Source organism: Felis catus, chromosome B3, assembly GCF_018350175.1.
Source record: "Felis catus isolate Fca126 chromosome B3, F.catus_Fca126_mat1.0, whole genome shotgun sequence".
Lineage (NCBI taxonomy): Eukaryota > Metazoa > Chordata > Mammalia > Carnivora > Felidae > Felis > Felis catus.
Genome location: NC_058373.1, coordinates 70,626,081 through 70,648,539, shown reverse-complemented (window position 1 = coordinate 70,648,539; position 22,459 = coordinate 70,626,081). Strand labels below are relative to the sequence as shown.

At 35.4% G+C, this 22,459-nt stretch overlaps 2 protein-coding genes across 2 annotated transcripts; both read left to right on the top strand.

Annotated features, from left to right (window-relative positions):
* Positions 1 to 223: 223 nt before the first annotated feature.
* LOC101098057 (olfactory receptor 4K1) lies at positions 224 to 1,159 on the top strand. The gene has a single exon (XM_003987368.4). It carries the CDS (start codon positions 224 to 226, stop codon positions 1,157 to 1,159), a length of 936 nt encoding a protein of 311 aa, XP_003987417.1.
* Positions 1,160 to 14,283: 13,124 nt separating this feature from the next.
* On the top strand, positions 14,284 to 19,566 carry LOC101085382 (olfactory receptor 4K1-like). Its single transcript, XM_045059611.1, has 2 exons — positions 14,284 to 14,294; positions 18,639 to 19,566. Exons 1-2 carry the CDS (start codon positions 14,284 to 14,286, stop codon positions 19,564 to 19,566), a joined length of 939 nt encoding a protein of 312 aa, XP_044915546.1.
* Positions 19,567 to 22,459: the final 2,893 nt, after the last annotated feature.

The window sequence follows — 22,459 nt, the reverse complement described above, 5'->3', positions numbered from 1 at the left end:
AAATCATGATAGGATCCACAACGTACCTTTTTTTTTCATACTTTACTTTCCATAGCCATCACAGATGTTAAATATTAGTCAACTGATTATTAATAGTTTCATTAAACTAAATTGACTTTTAATTGAAATCTTATCATATTTTTTTGTCTATATACTAGATATAATGCAACAACTGTTATATTTTTCTGATTTTCTTTTACTTAGGTAACAGGAGAGTGGCTACATGGCTCACACAAATGAATCAGTGGTATCTGAGTTTGTGCTTCTGGGACTGTCTAACTCTTGGGAACTTCAGCTTTTCTTTTTTGCCATCTTCTCTTTAGTGTATGTGACATCAGTGCTGGGCAACATCATGATTATTGTCATAATTTCCTCTGACTCACATTTGAACTCTCCTATGTACTTCCTACTCAGTAACCTTTCTTTTATTGATATCTGCCAATCTAATTTTGCCACCCCCAAGATGCTTGTGGACTTCTTTGTTGAGCATAAGACGATCTCCTTTGAGGGCTGCATGGCCCAGATATTCCTTCTTCACAGTTTTGTTGGGAGTGAGATGATGTTGCTTGTAGCTATGGCATATGACAGATTTATAGCCATCTGTAAGCCCCTACATTATAGCACAATTATGAATCGGAGACTATGTATAATTTTTGTATTTATTTCCTGGGCTGTGGGTATTCTTCATTCTGTGAGTCACTTGGCTTTTACAGTGGATTTGCCATTCTGTGGCCCCAATGAGGTCGATAGCTTCTTTTGTGACCTTCCCCTAGTGATAGAGCTGGCTTGTATGGATACTTATGAAATGGAAATTATGACCCTAACTAACAGTGGCCTGATATCATTGGGCTGTTTTCTGGCTTTAATTATTTCCTACACCATCATTTTGATCACTGTTCGTCGCCGGTCCTCCAGTGGGTCATCCAAGGCACTTTCTACATTAACTGCTCACATCACAGTGGTGATTCTTTTCTTTGGGCCTTGCATTTACTTCTATATATGGCCTTTTAGCAGACTTTCTGTGGATAAGTTCCTTTCTGTGTTCTACACTGTTTGTACGCCCCTGTTGAATCCCATCATCTACTCTCTAAGGAATGAAGATGTTAAATCAGCCATGCGAAAGCTGAGAAACCGTCATGTGAACTCCTGGAAAAACTAGGGATGACCATGAAGGAACATAATCCTGAATGGGAATGAAAAGACTCTACTGGATCGCAGCATCATGCCAATTATCTTTGCTAATGATATGGGTTACTGAATTATGGAATTGGAGTTTTGTACTAAGTGCAAGGGTATTGCATAAAATCAGTTCCTGGTTTAATACTGAATATAATTTTAACCCATTTGCCATTGTTTATGATTCTAAAGTATAAATTATCTTGAAAATATTTGGTAATCCTTTTAAATATTTATAAACTTAGAGACTCTAATCTACATAAAATGCTACTCATGTTACTAAACTTATGATTCTCTTCAACCCGAACACATGACATTTTTATAGCTTGCAAACAAAATATATAAGCAAACTGAGCTTCTGATACCTTCAACTTATTAATAGCATTTTTCCATATATCGACATAGTAGAAAGAAATGTGTTTTACAACACAGATTTAACCTCATTAATGTATGTTTGTTAGTTTATATTTTCTTTCCATACTGAATATTTTGGTCATTCATAATTTGGTTGTATAGACAGTTGATTCCTGAACAACATGGGTTTGAAGTGTATGGGCCCAATCATATGTTAATTTTTAAAAATAAATACAGTATAATACTGTAAATTTATTTTTTATGATTTTCTTAATAACACTTTCTTTTCTTAAACTTACTTTATTGTAAGAATACAGCACATAATATGTATAACATATAAAATATGTGCTAACTGACTGTTCCTGTTACAGGTAAGTCTTCCAATCAAACTTAGGAGTTCAGTTTTGAGGGAGTCAAAAGTTATACCTGGATTTTCAACTATGCATGGGGTTGGTGCCTCATAATACCCACATTGCTCAAGGATCAACTGTATTTGGTTGTTTATAATTTTCCCTATCTAGTAATAGGTTACAGTAACATTTTCTATTTTCCTTTAGATTGTTTAATATGCATTTATACTCATTACAAACCTTTTTCTAGATATTTAGTATATCAGTAGCATATGCAGAACTTCCTCAAAGTATAATGAAGTTACATCCTGACAAACCCATTGTAAGCTGAAAATGCATTTAATACACCCAACCTGTTGAACGTCATAACTTAGCTTAGGCTACCTTAAATGTGCTTAGAACACTTACATAAGCCTACAATTGGGCAAAATCATCTAATACAAAGTTTATTTCATTAATAAAATATTCAATATTTCATATAATTTCTCAAATACTGTACCAAAAGTGACAAACAGAATGCTTGTATGGGTACAAAATGGTGGTAAGTATATTGTTTGTTTACCGTCATGATCATGTGGCTAACTAGGAGCTGTGGATGCCAGGATCACGAGAAAGTATCATACCAGAACATGATCAAAATTCAAAATTCAAAGTACAGTTTCTGTTGAATGCTTATTGCTTTCACATCATTGTAAAGTAAAAAAACATTGATAGGTCAAATCATCATAAGTTGGGGACTGTCTGTATATTCATTTTCCAAGTTTACTTATTTTTAAGTAGAATAAATTGATTATAATTAATTCTTCATTATTCACAGAAAAGGTTTAAAAGTTCCATATGTACTTAAAATATGCCAATGCACAAAGTGACAAAATTATTTGATGACCAACTCTGAAATCTATCCTTTCCTATTTCTTAGAAAGCAGAAATGGAAACGTGAGATTCATGCTCATCATATAGCAAAGTTAAAAAAATCTATTATTATTGTTTCATTTGCTAGCCAAAGATTTTCTTATGTACCTCTCCCTGTGATTTGCATTATGAAAAAGGCCTTGTAACAGAAAGATTAAATGTATTCTAACAATGAAGAAAAAAACAGCCATTTAACAGAAAACAGAAGGCTTGCAACTGTCATCATTCTGGATTCAGTATTTTAATTATAAGACATTAAAGTTAGTGGCTATATGCATAGAAATTAACTCTGCAAGCTAAATCCTAGTGCAAGCTGTTTTTTAGATATAGACACATAACCTTTTAGAACCATATTAATACTTATTAGCTAAGGTTTCTTAGAACTTCAGACTTACTGGTTCATTTGTCCAATGTCAAACATTATAATGATCTTTTAAACTTGACTACTTTTTATATATTTTTATACATTGCCAAAAACTTTTAAAATATGCAATAAATATTAATGCAGTAATTACATGGTTGATAGCATTTTTTTTCCTTTTAACTCTGCCTTGCTGATGAAAATGGAAGTATACTAATTAAGGTCTCAGAAGGAAACAGAAAACACATTTGGCAGATATTTTGAATATAAGGAACAACTATTCCTACAAGTCCTGGCAGAATTAAATGACATATAGGGGGACCATCAGCAGGAACTTTTGCCACCCTTATCCTGAAGGACAAGAGGGAATGGAAACCAGTAAGAGTTGAAGGCATAAAGGGTACCACAGGATCAGAGCAGTAGAAGATGTAACTCCTGCCAGAATTTTAGTGATGTGGCAGAGAAGTAGAAGTGGTATCAAACCATCCCCAAATTTATTAATTTAAAACAACAAGAATTTAGTTGTAAGTCCATTCTGTTCCATTGATCTACCTGTCTGTTTTCGAGCCAGTACCACATTGTCTTGATCACTTTAGCTTTGAAATAGAACTTGAAGTCTGGAATTGTGAGGCCTCCAGCTTTGCTTTTCTTTCTCAAGATTGCTTTGACTATTTGGGGTCTTTTGTGGTTCCACACAAATTTTAGGATTGTTTAAACTCTGTGAAAAATTCTGTTGGTATTTTGAGAGAGATTGCATTAAATGTGTAGAATGTTTTGGTCAACTTATCTCTGACAAAGCAGGAAAGAATATCCAATGGAAAAAAAGACAGTCCCTTCAACAAATGATGCTGGAAAAACTGGACCGTACCATAGGATTTCACTCATGTGGAATGTAAGAAGCAAAACAAATTGAATATAGAGGGGGGAAAAAAGGAGAGAGGCAAACCATAAAAGGGACTCTTAACTGTAGAGAACAAACTGAGGGTTACAGGAGGGGAGCTGCATGGTGGGATAATTTAAATGGGTCATGAGTATTAAGAAGAACATTTGACATTTTAGCAATATTTATTCTTCCAATCCATGAGCACAGAATGTTTTCCAAGTTCTTTGTATCTTCAATTTCCTTCATAAGCTTTCTATAGTTTTTAGCATACAGATCTTTTAGATCTTTGGTTAGGTTTATTCCTAGGTATTTTATGCTTCTTGGTGCAATTGTGAATGGGATCAGTTTGTCTTTCTGTTCCTTCATTATTAGTGTATAAGAATGCAACTGACTTCTGTACATTGATTTTGTATCCTGCAACTTTGCTGAGTTCATATATCAGTTCTAGCAGACTTATGGTGGAGTCTATCGGGTTTTCGATGTATAATATCATGTCGTCTGCAAAAAGCGAAAGCTTGACTTCATCTTTGCCAATTTTGATGCCTTTGATTTCCTTTTGTTGTTTGATTGCTAATGCTAGGATCCAACACTATGTAAAACAACAGCGGTGAGAGTGGACATCCCTACCATGTTCCTGATCTCAGGGGGAAAGCTCTCAGTTTTTCCCCATTGAGGATGATATGAGCTGTGGGCTTTTCATAAATGGCTTTTATGATGTTAAGTATGTTCCTTCTATCCCGACTTTCTCGAGGGTTTTTATTAAGAAAGGATGCTGAATTTTGTCAAAGGCTTTTTCTGCATCGATTGACAGGATCATATAGTTCTTATCTTTTATTAATGTGATGTATCACATTGGTTTGTGAATACTGACCAGCTCTGCAGGCCAGGAATGAATCCCACTTGATCATGGTGAATAATTCTCTTTATATGCTGTTGAATTCGATTTGCTAGTATCTTCTTGAGAATTTTTGCATCCATATTCATCAGGGATATTGGCCTGTAGTTCTCTTTTTTTACTGGTTCTCTGTCTGGTTTGGGAATCAAAGTAATACTGGCTTCATAGAATGAGTCTGGAAGTTTCCTTCCCTTTCTATTTTTTGGAACAGCTTGAGAAGGATTGGTATTATCTCTGCTTTAAACATCTGGTAGAATTCCCCAGGGAAGCCATCTGGTCCTGGACTCTTATTTGTTGGGAGATTTTTGATAACTGATTCAATTTCTTTGCTGGTTATGGGTCTGTTCAGGTTTTCTATTTCTTTCTGTTTGAGTTCTTTCTGTGGGTGCTTAGGAATTTGTCTATTTCTTCCAGGTTGTCCAGTGTGTTGGCATATAATTTTTCAGAGTATTCCCATAATTGCTTGTATTTCTGACTGATTGGTTGTAATAATTCCATTTTCATTCATGATTTTTTCTATTTGGGTCATCTCCCTTTTCTTTTTGAGAAGCCTGGCTAGAGGTTTATCAATTTTGTTTGTTTTCTCAAAAAAAACTCTTGGTTTCATTGATATGCTCTACTGTTTTTTTTAGATTTTATATTGTTTATTTCTGTTCTGATCTTTATTATTTCTCTTCTGCTGTGTTTGGGGTGTCTTTGCTGTTCTGCTTCTATTTCCTTTAGGTGTGCTGTTAGATTTTGTATTTGGGATTTTTCTTGTTTCTTGAGATAGGCCTGGATTGCAATGTATTTTCCTCTCAGGACTGCCTTCGCCGCATCCCAAAGCGTTTGGATTGTTGTATTTTCATTTTCATTTGTTTCCCTGTACTTTTAAATTTCTTCTCTAATTGCTTGGTTGACCAATTGATTCTTTAGTAGCGTATTCCTTAACCTCCATGTTTTTGGAGGTCTTCCAGACTTTTTTCCTGTGGTGCATTTCAAGTTTCATAGCATTGGTCTGAAAGTGTGCATGGTATGATCTCAATTCTTGTATACTTATGAAGGGCTGTTTTGTGACCCAGTATGTGATCTATCTTGGAGAATGTTCCATGTGCACTCGAGAAGAAAGTATATTCTGTTGCTTTGGGATGCAGAATTCTAAATATATCTGTCAAGTCCATCTGATCCAATGTATCATTCAGGGCCCTTGTGTCCTTATTGATTCTGTGTCTAGATGATCTATCCATTGTTGTAAGTTGAGTATTAAAGTCCCCTGCAATTACCACATTCTTAGCAATAATGTTGTTTATATTTGTTATTAATTGCAATCTCCACATTCAATGCAATCCCAATCAAAATTCCACCAGCATTCTTCTCGATGTTAGAACAAGCAATCCTAAAATTTGTATGGAACCACAAAAGACCCCAAATAGCCAAAGTAATATTGAAGAAGAAGACCAAAGCAGGAGGCATCACAATCCGAGACTTTAGCCTCTACTACAAAGCTGTAATCGGGGCGCCTGGGTGGCGCAGTCGGTTAAGCGTCTGACTTCAGCCAGGTCACGATCTCGCGGTCCGTGAGTTCGAGCCCCGTGTCAGGCTCTGGGCTGATGGCTCAGAGCCTGGAGCCTGTTTCCGATTCTGTGTCTCCCTCTCTCTCTGCCCCTCCCCCGTTCATGCTGTGTCTCTCTCTGTCCCCAAAATAAATAAACATTGAAAAAAAAATTGAAAAAAAAAAGCTGTAATCATCAAGACAGCATGGTATTGGCACAAACACAGACACATAGACCAATGGAATAGAGTAGAGTCTCCAGAATTGGACCCACAAACATATGGCCAACTAATCTTTGACAAAGCAGGAAAGAATATCCAATGGAAACAAGACAGTCTCTTTAACAAATGGTGCTGGGAGAACTGGACAGCAACATGCAGAAGAATGAAACTAGACCATTTTCTGACACCAAACACAAAAATAAACTCAAAATGGATAAAGGACCTGAATGTGAGACAGGAAACCATCAAAACCCTAGAGGAGAAAGCAGGAAAAAACATTTCTGACCTCAGCCGTAGCAATTTCTTACTTAACACGGCTCCAAAGGCAAGGGAATTAAAAGCAAAAATGAACTATTGGGACCTCATGAAGATAAAAAGTTTCTGCACTGCAAAGGAAACAATCAACAAAAGTAAAAGGCAACTCACTGAATGGGAAAAGATATTTGCAAATGACATATTGAACAAAGGGCTTGTATCCAAAATCTATAAAGAACTCACCAAACTCCACACCCAGAAAACCCAAATAACCCAGTGAAGAAATGGGCAGAAGACATGAATAGATACTTCTCTGAAGAAGACATCCAGATGGCCAATAGGCACATGAAAAGATGCTCAACGTCACTCCTCATCAAGGAAATACAAATCAAAACCACACTGAGATACCACCTCATGCCAGTCAGAGTGGCTAAAATGAACAAATCAGGAGACTATAGATGCTGGAGAGGATGTGGAGAAAAGGGAACCCTCTTGCACTGTTGGTGGGAATGCAAACTAGTGCAGCTGCTCTGGAAAACAGTGTGGAAGTTCCTCAGAAATTAAAAATAGATCTACCCTATGACCCAGCAGTGGGACTGCTAGGAATTTACCCAAGAGATACAGGAGTGCTGATGCATAGGGGCACTTGTACTCCAATGTTTATAGCAGCACTTTCAAAAATAGCCAAATTATGGAAAGAGCCTAAATGTCCATCAACTGACGAATGGATAAAAAAATTGTGGTATATACACAATGGAATACTACTTGGCAGGGAGAAAGAATGAAATCTGTCCTTTTGTAGCAACGTCGATGGAACTGGAGAGTGTTATGCTAAGTGAAATAAATCATACAGAGAAAGACAGATACCATATGTTTTCACTCTTATGTGGATCCTGAGAAACTTAACAGAAGACCATTGGGGAGGGTAAGGGGAAAAATTACAGAGAGGGAAGGAGGCAAACCATAAGAGACTCTTGGACACTGAGAATAAACTGAGGGTTGATGGGGGTGGGAGAGAGGGGAAAGTGGGTGATGGGCATTGAGGAGGGCACAAGTTGGAATGAACACTGGGTGTTGTATGGAAACCAATTTGGCAATAAATTTCATATTAAAAAAATGAGAGCATTTGTTTTGATGAGCACTAGGTGTTGTACATAAGGATGAATCACTAAATCCTACAACAGAAACTATGTTATACTGTATGTTAAGTGACTGGAATTTAAATAAAAACTTGAAAGAAAAAAAATTCTTTTTTAGTATAAGTATTATTGTGTCTCTGCTGAGCCTTATGTATACCTGATTGTAGTATATTAAAATTATTGGCTCATAAAACAAACAAACACAAGTACTTAATAAATAAAACAACATGCATTTTATATTTAATCACAAACCCATTGGGTTCTTTTTCTGGTCTGGGCCAACAAGTCTGATCTCTGCTATACTGCCTGGTGAGTCTAGAAACTGGAAGATTAACAATGACCTCACTCACATAGTTGGTGGCTGGCAAGTTGGCCATTGGAGCTTGCTATTAGCCAAGGCACCTCAATTTTCTCCATATGGCCTCATTTGTGGTTAGCTGAAGCTGCTTAAATCAGTCCTTGTGAGCTGATTATTAAGGTGGGGGATAACCTGTTGGTGGCTTGAAATCGACCATGGTATGAGTATTTAGATCACAGACACAAGGAAACACTACAAGTCAGGGTCCTCCTGTGTCCTAACCCAGCTGCACCTAGAACCAATTCTTAAATATTTACCAGCACACTATTGCTTCTTATGCCTTAGAAGACCAGCTTGCACTCATTCACATCGTGGCCTCAAGATTTTAATGGAGACAAGAAAGGGCAGCTGCAATGCAAAATACTTTTGTGCTTTCTATTATCCTTTTGGATAGAACTAGACATACGACCGAGTCCAGAGTTGGAATATAATAGTACTCAGCAAAAAAAGGAACCAACTATTGATTTATAAATGAAGCTCAAAGGCATTATGTCGGGTAAAAAAAAAATCCAGTATAAAGAGGAAACATATGATCCCATTCATGTGACATTCTCAAAACAACAAAGCTTTGTAGCATTTCATAAAAATAAGTAACCATTTCAAGGCCAACTACACATTCAATTATTCACTGAATCAATACTATCATTTCAGCATATACCATTGCTCAGTTCTGTGCCAGGTATGATACTTACCTGAGAGACTCAGATGTAAGACAACAGTCTTGGGGTATAGAGGTGAGAAGGAAAAACAAACACCAACATGTAAACAAATGTAAATAAATTGTAATGAGTGTTATGAAGGGAGCAAATAATGTGAGATAAAAAAATTAAAAATTGGGAGTATGACAGAGGGAAGGGTGCGCAGATAAAGCTGTTCAGTGAAATGATCTTCCTCTCCTCCCTTCTCCTCTCCTCTCCCTTTCAATTTTTATTTAAATATTAATTAATCGACATAGAGTACAATACTGGTTTCAGGAGAATTCAGTGATTCATCACATATAACTTGCAGTGCTCATCACAACAAGTACTCTCTTTAATACCCATCACCAGTCTAGCCCATCCCCCACCACCTCCCTCCATCAACCCTCAGTTTGTTCTCTAACATTAAGAGTCTCTTGTGGTTTATTTCCCTCTCTTTTTTTTTCCATCCTTCCCATAGGTTCATCTGTTTGGTTTCTTAAATTCCAAATGAGTGAAATCATGGTGTCTTTCTCTGATTGACTTATTTCTTTTAGCATAATGCATTCTAGCTCCATCCACATCCTTGCAAATCGCAAGATTTCATTCTTTTTGATGGGTGATTGATATTCCATCATATATATATGCCCCACTCCTTCTTTATCCATTCATTAATCCATGAATATTTGGGATCTTTCCATAGATTGGCTATTTTTGATAATGCTGCTATAAACATTGGGGTGCATGTAATCTTTTGGATCTGTATTTTTGTATCCTTTGGGTAAATACCTACTAGTGCAATTGCTGAATCACAGGGTAGTTCTATTTGTAGTTTATTTGAGGAACCTCCATACTGTTCTCCAGAGTGGCTGTACCAGTTTGCATTCCCACCAACAATGCAAAAGGGTTCCCCCTTTCTCCACATTCTCACCAATACCTGTTGCTTCTTATGTTGTTAATTTTTGCCATTCTGCAGGTGTGAGGTGGTTTCTCATAGGGGTTTTGATTTGTATTTCCTTGATGATGAGTGATGCTGAACATTTTTCATGTATCTGTTAGCCATCTGGATGTCTTTTTTGGAAAAGCGTTTATTCATGTCTTCTGCCCATTTCTTTTTTTTTTTTTTTTTTTTTTTTTTTTTGCAGGGGTGGGTGTTGAGATTGATAAGTTCTATATAGATTTTGGATACTAACCCTTTATAGGATATGTCATTTCCAAACATTGTCTCCCATTCCATTGACTGCTTTTAGTTTTGCTGCTTGTTTCTTTTGAGGTGCAGAAGTTTTTATCTTGATGAAGTCCCATTAGTTCATTTTTGCTTTTGTTTCCCTTGCCTCCAGTGACTTGTCTAGTAAGAAGTTGCTATGGCTGAGGTCAAAGAAGTTGCTGCCTGTGTTCTTCTCTAGGACTTTGATGGTTTCTTATTTCACATTTAGGTCTTTCATCCATTTTGGATTTATTTTTATGAGTAGTATAAGAAAATGGTTCAATATTATTCTCCTGTATGTTGCTGTCCAGCTTTCCCAACACCATTTGTTGAAGAGACTGACAAAAGAACTAAAATCTAGTGAAGCTGAAATCAAAATTGCTATAACCAAGATGCAAACCCAGTGGATGCCATAAAAATGAGGATTGACAAAGCAAAGGAAAGAATTAATGATACAGAAAATAACATTATGGCTGAGTACCTGGGTGGCTCAGTAGACTGATCATCTGACTCTTGATTTCATCTCATGGGTAGTGAGATCAAGCCCCATGTCAGGGTCCATGTTGGCAGCATGGGAAGCCTGCTTGGGATCTCTTTCTCCCTCTTTCTCTGCCTCTCCCCACTTATTCTCTCTCTTAAAAATAAATAAACTTAAAAAAAAAGAAAACTATGGAAAATAAGGAATCTGAAAAGAAAAAGGAAAGAAAGGTAAAGGATTACAAAGGTAGACTTAGGGATCTCAGTGACTTATTAAGATGTAATAAAATTTGTATCATAGGAATCCCAGAAGATGAAGAGAGAGAAAAAGGGGCAGAAAGTTTACTTAAACAAATTACAGCTGAAAACTTCCCTAATCTGGGGAAGAACGCAGACATTAAAATCCAAGTAGCACAGAGAACTCCCATTAGATTCAACAAAGTTGACCATCACTAAGGCATATCATAGTCAAATTTATAAAATACACAGACAAGGAAAGAATCCTGAAAGCAGCAAGGGAAAGAAGTCCTTAACCTAAAAGGGAAGACAGGTTAGGTTTGCAGCAGATCTGTGCACAGAAACTTGGCAGGTCAGAAATGGGTGGCAGGATATATTCAATGTGCTGAATCGTAAAAATATGCAGCCAAGAATTCGTTATGCAGCAAGGCTGTCATTCAGAATAGAAGGAGAGAGGAAGATTTTCCCAAACAAAAACTAAAGGAGTTTGTGACCACTAAACCATCCCTGCAAGAAATTTTAAGGGGACTCTTTGAGTGGAGAAATAAGAGACTAAAAGCAACAAAGACAGAATGGAGGAGAGAACATCACCAGATACACCAACTCTACAGGTGACACAGCGGCAGTAAATTCATAACTTTCAATAATTGCTGTGAATGTAAATAGACTAAATTCTCCAATCAAAAGACATAGGTTATCAGAATGGATAAAAAACAAGATCCATCTATATGCTGCCTATAAGAGACTAATTTTAGACCTAAAGACACCTGCAGATTGAAAGTAAAGGGACATAAAAATACCTATTATGCTCATAGATGCCAAAAGAAAGCTGGAGTAGCTATACTCACAACAGACAAACTAGATTTTAAACCAAAGACAATAATAAGAGATTACAAATGACATCATACAATAATTAAGGGGTCTACCCATCAAGAAAAGCTAACAATTATAAATACCTATGCCCCCAAATTGGAGGCATAGGTATATGCCCCAAATATATAAATCAGTTAATAATAAACATAAAGAAACCTAGGCAATAATAGTAGGGGACTTTAACATCCCTCTTACAGCAATGGACAGATCAACTAAACAGAAAATCAATAAGGAAACAATGGCTTTGAATGACACACTTAACAGATAAATTGAGAACATCTCATCCTAAATCAGCAGAATACACATTCTTTGCAAGTGCACATGGAACCTTCTTCTGAATAGATAACATACTGTGCCACAAATCAGCCCTCAACAAGAACAAAAAGATCAGGATCATACCATGCATATTTTCAGACCACAATGTTATGAAACCTGAAGTCAACCACAAGGAAAAATATGGAAAGCCCTCAAATATACAAAGCTTAACATCCTACTAAACATCCTACTAAAGAATGAATGGGTTACCCAGGAAATTAAAGAAGAAACAAAAAAAAATACATGGAAGCAAATGAAAATGAAAACACGACAGTCCAAAACTTTTGGAATGCAGCAAAGGCAGTCCGCAGAAGGAAGTATATTGCATTACAAGCCTGATTGGAAAACATCAATGGTACAAGGTAGAAACCATTAGAAGGCCTTTGAGACACTTAACGGGAAAGGTAACAAAGGTTTAGCCATGGAGTTAAGAGGGAAGTAAGTAGATAAATCAGGAATATTTGGGGGGAAGGAAAAGCAGGGTTGAAAAGGAACTGAAGAAAAGGAAGGAGCTAAGTTTCTGACCATAATCACAGGAAAGAGAAATACCATTAGCTGGGATGGGGCAGAGTAAAGGACAAACAGGTTTGGAAACAGAAGAACTGAAGTATCTGTGAAATATTAAAGGGAATATGCCAAGAAGGTATGTGGTCTATTAGCTAAGAACTAAGAGAAGTCGGGGCTCCTCCATTAGACTTGCCAAATTTTTGGGGCAGTTCCTCTGTGTCTCAACATTAAGTATGTTCTCTCTGTAACCTGCTCTTCTCTGTAGACCTTTTTAGCCCCTCTATTGCTCTGAAATATCTTTCCACAATGTTAAAAAGCAAGCTATGCGCACATAAGCAGTTCAATCCATGTATGCCCAAATAAGCTTTCTTTCTGATTCTAATGTATTGCCAGGTGTTGAGCAATGACAACTGAAAAAGTTGGAGGGTTTTTTTGGTAGCATATTGTGTAGTATGGAGTTTAAAAACTTAATCATAAATATTTCCATGAAAAGAAGGAAGTGAAGAATTAGAAAAAAACAAAATTCCACTTCTCTTAGCCCCACTGTCAGATTTCATTTTTTCTGATTAGATTTCCTTCAGGTTCTGAGCATAAGACCTAGTGCTTATGGGCACAGTCACTCTAAACAATGGAAACGAAATCACATGAAGGGAAACTGATTATTAAATGAGAGAAAATGTAGCTGTTGTAAGCTTCTGGGTCACTAAATTTCCCCCTTGTGATATATGCCACATTTGTAATTATAGACAATTTAAAAATTCTTACCATCTAGTGTTTGGGTAAACCAACTGAAATTGTAATAACTCCCACAGCAAGATGACTTCACTTCATAAAGGAAGTTCGTTAATTGGCTACTGCAATCCATGGTACTGGTTATCTAAGATATATAGCATGTACTATGGTATTTAAATACTTGTTTTATGGGCTTTTGTGACTCAGTCTTTAAAAAGAAAAGTTTGGAGATTTATCTTCTTCAACCTGTTATTACTCTCCTGGCATTTTTCTCAAAATTGGTATGTAGAAATTAATCACATCAGGCAAAAAATTAAAAAGGTTATCATTTGGAGAGTTAAAGGGATTCTAGGTTAAACTTATTACTAGAATTAAGATGACTTGGATTTCTTGAGCATGAGAATTTGGAGCTTGTTGATGAGATTCTAAAATCTGAAACAAAATATCAGACTATGTCTGGTTATTGTCACTGCTAACACAGGTGACAGATTGAGACACCCAGGAAGAAGTAAGCATACTGGTATATAATTTTCAAAGTACAGAGATAATGATAGAGAATAGAATGGGGCACAAAACTGTCATTTTAATAACCAGGTAGACTTCCCCTGATAGATTCTTAGTTATCAGGTAATATATATAATTAAGTAACATATTAGTAATATAGTAATATATGTTGTGGTTAAATATGTGTTTTTTGGGTACAGAATTCCTACTGACTAGCACTATGCCCTGATGACACTAATTGTACTGCTAAGATTTAGCTGTATAGTTAGGATTATAATAGTACTTCTTTTGTGCCATTGTTGTAAGAATAAATGAAATAATGGATGAAGTGTTTAGCACAGTGCTTTGTATGAAGTTGGCTAAGAAAATGCTGGCTGTTATGATTAGCAGAAGCTCTTTCTTTCCAGCGTTTTACCAATATAGAATACTATAATTTGATCTTTCTTTCTTACTAAGGACCTTTTCCAAATTCTATTCTTTTGCAGTCTCTTGTATCATACATATTTATGTAATTATTAGTCATATATCAGTGTAAGGCAACAAAATTGAGTCCTTCATATCCAAAAGCCTTTCTCCAATTTAACTATATACACAGGGGCAAGAAGCAGATTTCCTTATATAAATATGGTTCTTTACTGTGAGGCTATCTTCTTTCTCCTCCACGTCTTCCATTGACTCTTTTCATTGACTCTTTTCTCTCTAGAACCATCACAAAAAAAATTATTGTGTTTATGAATCTGAGCCAAAAAACCTAGAGCTTCACCCAAAGAAACTTCAACAATTTGACCTCCTGTTTGTAAACTTCTGTTTTTCTGTTTAACTGGAATACTTTTAAACTGCTGGCTCAGAAAAATAAATTTCTGAGTCCAAAAATTACCACATATAAATTTCACATTTCTTTTTAAATGGAAGTCTGGTTTTGCTTTCAGTGTATTTTCATCTTAAGTAGAAATTTCCAATCGGTTAGCTTCCAAAGTCAGGAACCAAGAAAGATTATTTCTAGGATAGCCTGATGTCCAAGACAGGGCACTATTTAACTCTGTATTCTAAATATGAAATAAATATCATAATGAAACATTAAAAAATTCCTTTCTCTTTTTCACAAGGATAGCTAGCTTGGTTTACCCTATTTTCATTTATAGGTTAGAGCTTAATAACTCTAAAGACTAGTGGTGTCTGGGTGGCTCAGTTGGCTAAGCGTCTGACATCGGCTCAGGTCATGATCTCCCAGTTCCTGAGTTTGAGCCCTGCATCAGGTTCTGGGCTGACAGCCTGGAGCCTGCTTCAGATTCTGTGTCTCCCTCTCTCTCTGCCCTTCCCCCACTTGCACTCTGTCTCTCTCTCTGTCTCGCTCTCTGTCTCAAAAATAAACATAAAAAAAATTAAGAAAAAAAAAGAACTCTAAAGAGTAGAAGTAACTGCAAATGAATACAGACATCTGTAAAGAACACTACCTGGCTCTTTTTAAGTATCTCCTTTTTGTCAAACTTCCATTTCATTGTTATAATAAATTATATAAATTTATTAATGAAAAATTATTTCATTCTAATATTTTATTTTAATCTTATTTTTCATTTTTTAAAATCTCATAGATTGTTAATCTGCTCAGAAGCAGATATTTTCACATTCAGATTGACTTTACCTGAGTAGAGGTAAAATTTTATTATCTGATTTTTAAACACAATAGTATGCTCACTCAACTAATATTTATCACTTCATAGTTTGCACACCTCTTTCAAATGTATGCTGTAACAAACACAAAGTTCAGAGAATTGCAGTGATTACATGAAGTATCCTCTCTGTTTTGATTATCATTATATCTGCAGGCCTACAGAGTGCTTGGCATATAATCATAGTAGGTGCTCAATAAGCAGGAACAAATGGATACACACTAAGAAAAAGAGTTAGTAGTGAAGCCAGGAATTGAACTCAGATTTTCTGATCTCAAACTTGAGCTATGTATATTATGGCATACTGTGGAAATTTTCACTATCTGCCTTTCTATGAAGACTGACTGACTACACAAGTGTGAATAAGAATATGATTATCTCAATATGGAAAAAATCATTTTAGAATGGTTTTAGAGAAATTCTGCCTGTAATTCTAGAACTAAATGAAGTCACTTCAATAAAACTAACTGTAGACAAAGAGGAATGGTTTAAGATCAGAAAACTTTGGTTAATAGATTTATCACTTGGCAAACTGTCTTCAGGGCTTGTACACACAGAGATATAATACAAAAAGAGGTTTCAAAAGGCATAAGATTCTATGAGGTATTATTAAAAAAGTAATTAGTAATTTTTATATTTTTAAATGGCCTCAATACTTGAAAGTCATGTCATGAATAAATAAATCATCTCCACTAGTTGTCACTGAGTGTTAATATAGACACACAGGGAACTCTTCCCAGATTCTGAGATCTGACCATGAGCTTCATTTCAAAGGATTCCTTCTGGAAATCACAAATTATTTCATTTTAATTTTGAATGAAAAAATTGGCACATTCAAATGAAAATAAATTGCCGTTCAAATCTGTTTATAGGTGTGTATGTATGGAAATAAAAACTTGGAAATAAATTTTTATTATGTCCATATTTCATTCTAGAAAATAAAAAGGATAGTTTTAAATACAGGTCCTTATTGTAAAGACTGAATTTATAGTTCCTGAAAACTGTGGACGTATTTAAGCCTATGAGGTAGAATACTATTCAGAAAAGATAATTATGCATTTGTTAATTCCATAATAAGGTAAAAGTCAAATTCTCATTCATTTAATTTCTAACAGATCTGATAAAATTATGTTTCCCAAGAGAAAGCTTATTTCACATGAATAAGTTATTGCCCAAGCTTGCTATTATGCCCTTTGTGTCAAGGCTTGCTCTTAATTTCCCGGTGTGGGAGAAAATGTAACCCTCCTAGTGATGGCTTTCTCTGATCACCTGGTCAGTCAATATGCCTTTGCTCTGATTTTTTTCCCATAAACCTAGTCACAAACTGACATAAATATATATTTTATTTATTTTTAATCACCTCTGCCAGCCCAGCCACCACCTTTAGAATGTAGGCTACATGCAGGTCAAACACTTCTGTTTTCTTTTTCTTTCATTGCTTTGTCTCCAGAATCTATAAAAGTGTACGTTATAGAGCAGTAATCTAGAATATTTGTTGAATGAATTAATTACACCAATTATGATATTCAGTAGGCTTTGGAAAATACTTTTGTTATTGTGATAAGTTCATGAGAGAAACATGCTAATTAAAATTACATTCAGTCTCATCTTTGATGAGCAGACTAAATAGTATTACATTCAATTGTTATAAAAGGGAAATCATTGAAAAAAGTAAATAGTGTAATTGTGATATTAAAAGACTATTTTTTTTGCTTGTTTATTCATTTGTTTTGTTTTTCTCAGTTGGACTTATTTCACATAGCATAATACCCTCTGAGTCCATGCACGTTGCCACAAATGGCAAGACGTCATCCTATTTTATGGCTGAGTGATATTCCATTAGGTGTGTGTGTGTGTTTAATGTATATATGTATACCTTCCTTATACATTCGTTTATGTTTCTTTTTTCAGTTCTACATATAAGTGAAATCATATGGCATTCACCTTTCAAATCTTATTGACTTATTTTACTTAGAATTATACCCTTTAGGTACATCCATGTTGTTGCAAATGTCCACATCTTGTACTTCTTATGGCTAAATAATATTCACTGTGCGTATATGTGTTTGTATGCATATCATCTTTGTCAATTCTTCTACTGATGGATATATTTTTTAATTGAAATCTTATTTCTTTAGTTCCCAGTGAGATTGCACATCTCTTAAAATGGCCATCGGCTATTTGTTGTACTCCTTCTGTGATGCTTGCTTGTATCCATTTCCCATCTTTCTAAAAGAATAATTTTTCATTTAAAAAATGTGTGCTTCTCAGGTTCTGGGAAGATACATTTTCACTGCTTAATAGTATAATTAACTGCTATAAAACTTAATTGTTTTAATATAGAAAAGTGAATGCAATCTGTTGCTCACACTAATTTAGTTTGTCACAATTTCTCTAACTCTCTCTTTAACCGCAGATATTTCAAATACATGGCCACATCTCACTCCATTTCTCTGATATCATTTACAAATTAACTGGGCTGATTTCCATCTCTTTACATTTGGCCTAAATTTTCTCTCCCTTCAAGATTCTGTAAAAGGCATCAGGCTCACTTTCTGCTATTCAAAATCTGAATGTGTAAGTATAGCATATGTATCTTTAAAAGTATTATAGGGACCTTGAACTCTTCCTCAAAAACACGTCAGAATCCAGAGGCAAATACTCAACACCTTCCATCCTTCCATACTGACTTCATGTTAGATAAATAACTATCTTTCTTTTTCTCCTTCTCTCCCTCTCCCTTTCCCTCTCGTGCCAACCCATAAATGCAAAAAGTAAAGTACAATTCATATAATTATGTAAATAATCACAGGGAAAATATCAATTCCTAACAGTAATGTGAATAATTATTTTCCTATAGCCTCACCATATAATTTTTATAATTATTAGAACTGAAACATCTACTTGATTTGCAATATGGTAAAGGGCTTATTATTATCCATTTTTAATTATTTTTCTTTCCTATAGATAACTTCAACAGCCCAGAGTCAGTTAATGGATGGAGCAATAAATCAGTGGTTACTGAATTCATTTTGTTGGGCCTGTCTAGCTCTCAAGATATTCAACTCTTACTCTTCTTTTTCTTCTCTGTGTTTTATGGAGCTGCGGTTTTGGGAAACATCCTTATCATCCTCACAGTAATTACAGACTCTAGCTTACATTCCCCAATGTATTTTCTTCTTAGCAATCTCTCCTTTATTGATGTGTGTCAGGCTACATTTGCCACTCCCAAGATGATTGCAGACTTCCTCAATGAACACAAGACCATCACCTTCCAGGGATGCATGTCACAAATCTTTTTCTTGCATGTTTTTGGGGGTAGTGAGATGGTGCTTCTTGTTGCCATGGCCTATGACAGATATATTGCTATTTGCAAACCTCTGCACTACATTACTGTCATGAGCCGAAGGGTGTGCACTATTCTGGTGGGAGTCTCCTGGACCATTGGTATTCTGCATTCAGCCAGCCACCTGGCATTCACAGTCAATCTTCCTTTCTGTGGACCCAATAAGGTAGACAATTTCTTTTGTGACCTTCCCCTTGTGATCAAGCTTGCCTGCTTAGAAACATATGTTTTAGAGATCCTTGTGCTAACCAACAGTGGCCTGCTCTCTCTTATCTGCTTCCTCCTTTTGCTCATTTCTTATACTATCATCCTTGCTACTGTCCATCAGCAAACCTCTGGTGGGATATCCAAGGCACTTTCCACTCTGTCTGCCCACATCACTGTTGTGGTTTTGTTCTTTGGTCCATTAATCTTCATTTATATTTGGCCTTTTGAAAGCTTCCCAATTGATAAATTTATTTCTGTGTTTTTTACTGTCTTCACTCCTGCCCTTAACCCCATGATCTACACATTGAGGAATAAAGATGTAAAGGAAGCCATGAAAAAGCTACGGAACCGACATGTGGGTTCTAAGCAAGTCTTTTAGACAATTGTGAGGTAGTAACACAAATCCTTAATTATTGTCCTTTGTAATGCACATAGGTGATTTTATTGTTGTGTTTCTATCACAATTAGTCTTTCACTATTATAGAACCTATCTCTAGTTATCTGAAGTTGTAAATGAAGTGCAGAATCTCATATTATACCAGTTCCAATATTCTGTGGCTCATCTCATCTTCCCTGAAACAATCAACAACATATATTAAAATTCCTAAGTAGTTTTTTCCTCCTTATATAGGCATTGTTTAAAAAAGCATCCTGTAGCATTTTGAAATCACCTCCGTATTAAAGCAGATTTGTTAACACATCTGACTTGATTGGGGTAGCATTCTTTGAGTTAAAAACAGAATATGCTTTGACATGACAGGCTATATTAAGACTCCGAGGGCACCTTTTGGGACGAGCACTGGGTGTTGTATGGAAACCAATTTGACAACAAATTTCAAAAACAAAAAGTCTCCTCTACTTTTATCAGTATATTTTATCAATATTTCACCTATTAACTTGGCCCCTATAAATAGCTGCAAATATCCCACATTCACAAAGAAGCCACTGACAATTATAAATCATGTTTTTATAATAATTACCATTTTGCTAAATTTTAAATACCTAAAATACTACAGTGTCAATTATAGTACTGAGTTTTGCCACTTTGGCTTTGAAACAAACAGCACATCAATAAATATCACCAAGTTCATAGTTCAAATTATAGGAGTACTCTTACACTTTCTGGGAGAAATGTTCTAGCACTTAAATATACAGACTATCATACCACTGGTAATAAACCTACCATCAGCTGAAAAAGACTGCAGGGTATTTGAATAGTGAGTTTGTTCATTAATATTAATTCAGAGTGAATATTTCAAAGTAGTAACAGTAAGAATATATATTAGTGATTAGAAAATATATCCCATACTTATTTTTCTCAAATTTTAAGTGAAACTTAAGAAGAATACTAATAAATCATGGAAAGAATAGGAGAAGGAATGTGAACATGATGGATTCAGTCCCTTATTAGTCACAGAATCATCATTCCATCACCAAATCCATGCCAAGAGGAGTTTATCCCATTTATGCCAGCTTTAAGTTCAGATTTGTGGTTTCTGAACTGAAGATATGGCTGTGTTTTTGTTTTTACTACTTAGGATAGTTTGTGAGTCCCTAAGACAATCATTTTCTGTTTCTTACCAAATGTGTCAGTCTGCTAGAAGTTTAACATGCAAGCACATACAGCAAGTGTCATAAGGAGAATGCAAGTACCCAGAGAATTGATTTCTAGGTAACTTCTACTACTGTTTCATATAAACAAGGTATTTCAGAGTGATGTAATAAGAAGCCAGTGGAAAACTAAATTGTCCATACCTAAGTGTCAGATTTTTATGAGTCATTGTATTCTGTAGCACTCTTATCTTGTTTTCATATTTGGTTTTTCATGTTTGAGATTACTTCATTGGCTGTTACATGAATAAACTAACACTAATTAAAAACAGGCTGTATGAATAATATTAAAATGAGCGATCACAGGTATTACAAAAGAGGCAAAAGTCATAATCCCATGTTCAACGAAGGCTTTCAAACCAATCAAGATAGCTATAAAAATGTTCATTATTGGTTAGGTAATAATGACAAGTAGGATATAATAGATAATAGACAACAGATACAGAGTTAATAATCTCAATGTGGTAATGTTCAGTTTTGTTTAACTTGAAGCAACCTCATGCAATTTTTTACATTAATTTATGCCAGGTATTGCGGATGAATACATAAGATTAACGAACATATCAGTTCTCATGGAAATGACTGAATACAAATGAAGCAATCATTAAAGTTTTAAATATAAAAAGGCATATTCTGTACAAGGATGGCAGAATGGTACAGCTAGAAAGGGCATTTAGCTGGGCCAGCCACCAAAACACCTTATAGTTGGCATTAACTTAATGAATCATCCCAGTTCAATTTTTGGCCTACACACTTACAGACCCACAAATTATAACTTGTTAATAATTGTAAGAAAATTGGATAAATTTGTCAAATAGTATTTTTTAAAATTTTTAATGTTTGAGAGAGAGAGAGACAGCGAGCACATGGGGGAAGGGCAGAGAGCGAGGGAGACAGAATCTGAAGCAGGCTCCAAGTTCTGAGCTGTCATGACAGCATGGAGCCCAATGCGGGGCTCAAACTCATGGACTGCGATATCATGACCTGAGTTGAAGTCAGATGTTAACCACGTGATCCACCCAGGTGTCCCTCAAATGGTATTGAAAATTAATTGTCAAATCAAATAGAGCATTATGATTGAAATAGAAACCAAATTATTAGTAAGTGGTATTGGTGAATCTATGCTAAAATTTAGCTTTGGTTACTTGACTGACATGTGGAAGATGATCAGGCTCTGGTAGCCTGGCAGGGAAACACCCACTTGGACAATGCTGGGATGGGTACTGTTTGCTTTGTCTCAGTGACTCCTCCTCCTATCTATCCATACATTCAGGGCTATATACAATCCTTCTGGAGGTGTGTTAATGCTTCTCACCAGTTTAAAATTAAGACACACTGGTCGAGGAATTATTCTAACCAAGAGTTGGCAAATACTCTCCTATCCATAACGTGTGCTTATAGAAATCAGCTTTCAAATGACAACCTTATTTTTTATAAAAGTTATGAGTCAAATATAATAAGCAGCAAATCTAAAGAAAAATATACAAATAGTAAAAATAGAAAAATATTCAATTTAACAGGTAATGAAATGTTAATTAAAACAAGAGAGATGTGTCATGCCCCCTATTAGATTGATAAAGGATAAAACAAAAGAATAATACTGAGTAGGACTGAAAATTTGGAACTGTGGAAGTTCTATTTGGTCAAAATTTACTGAACAG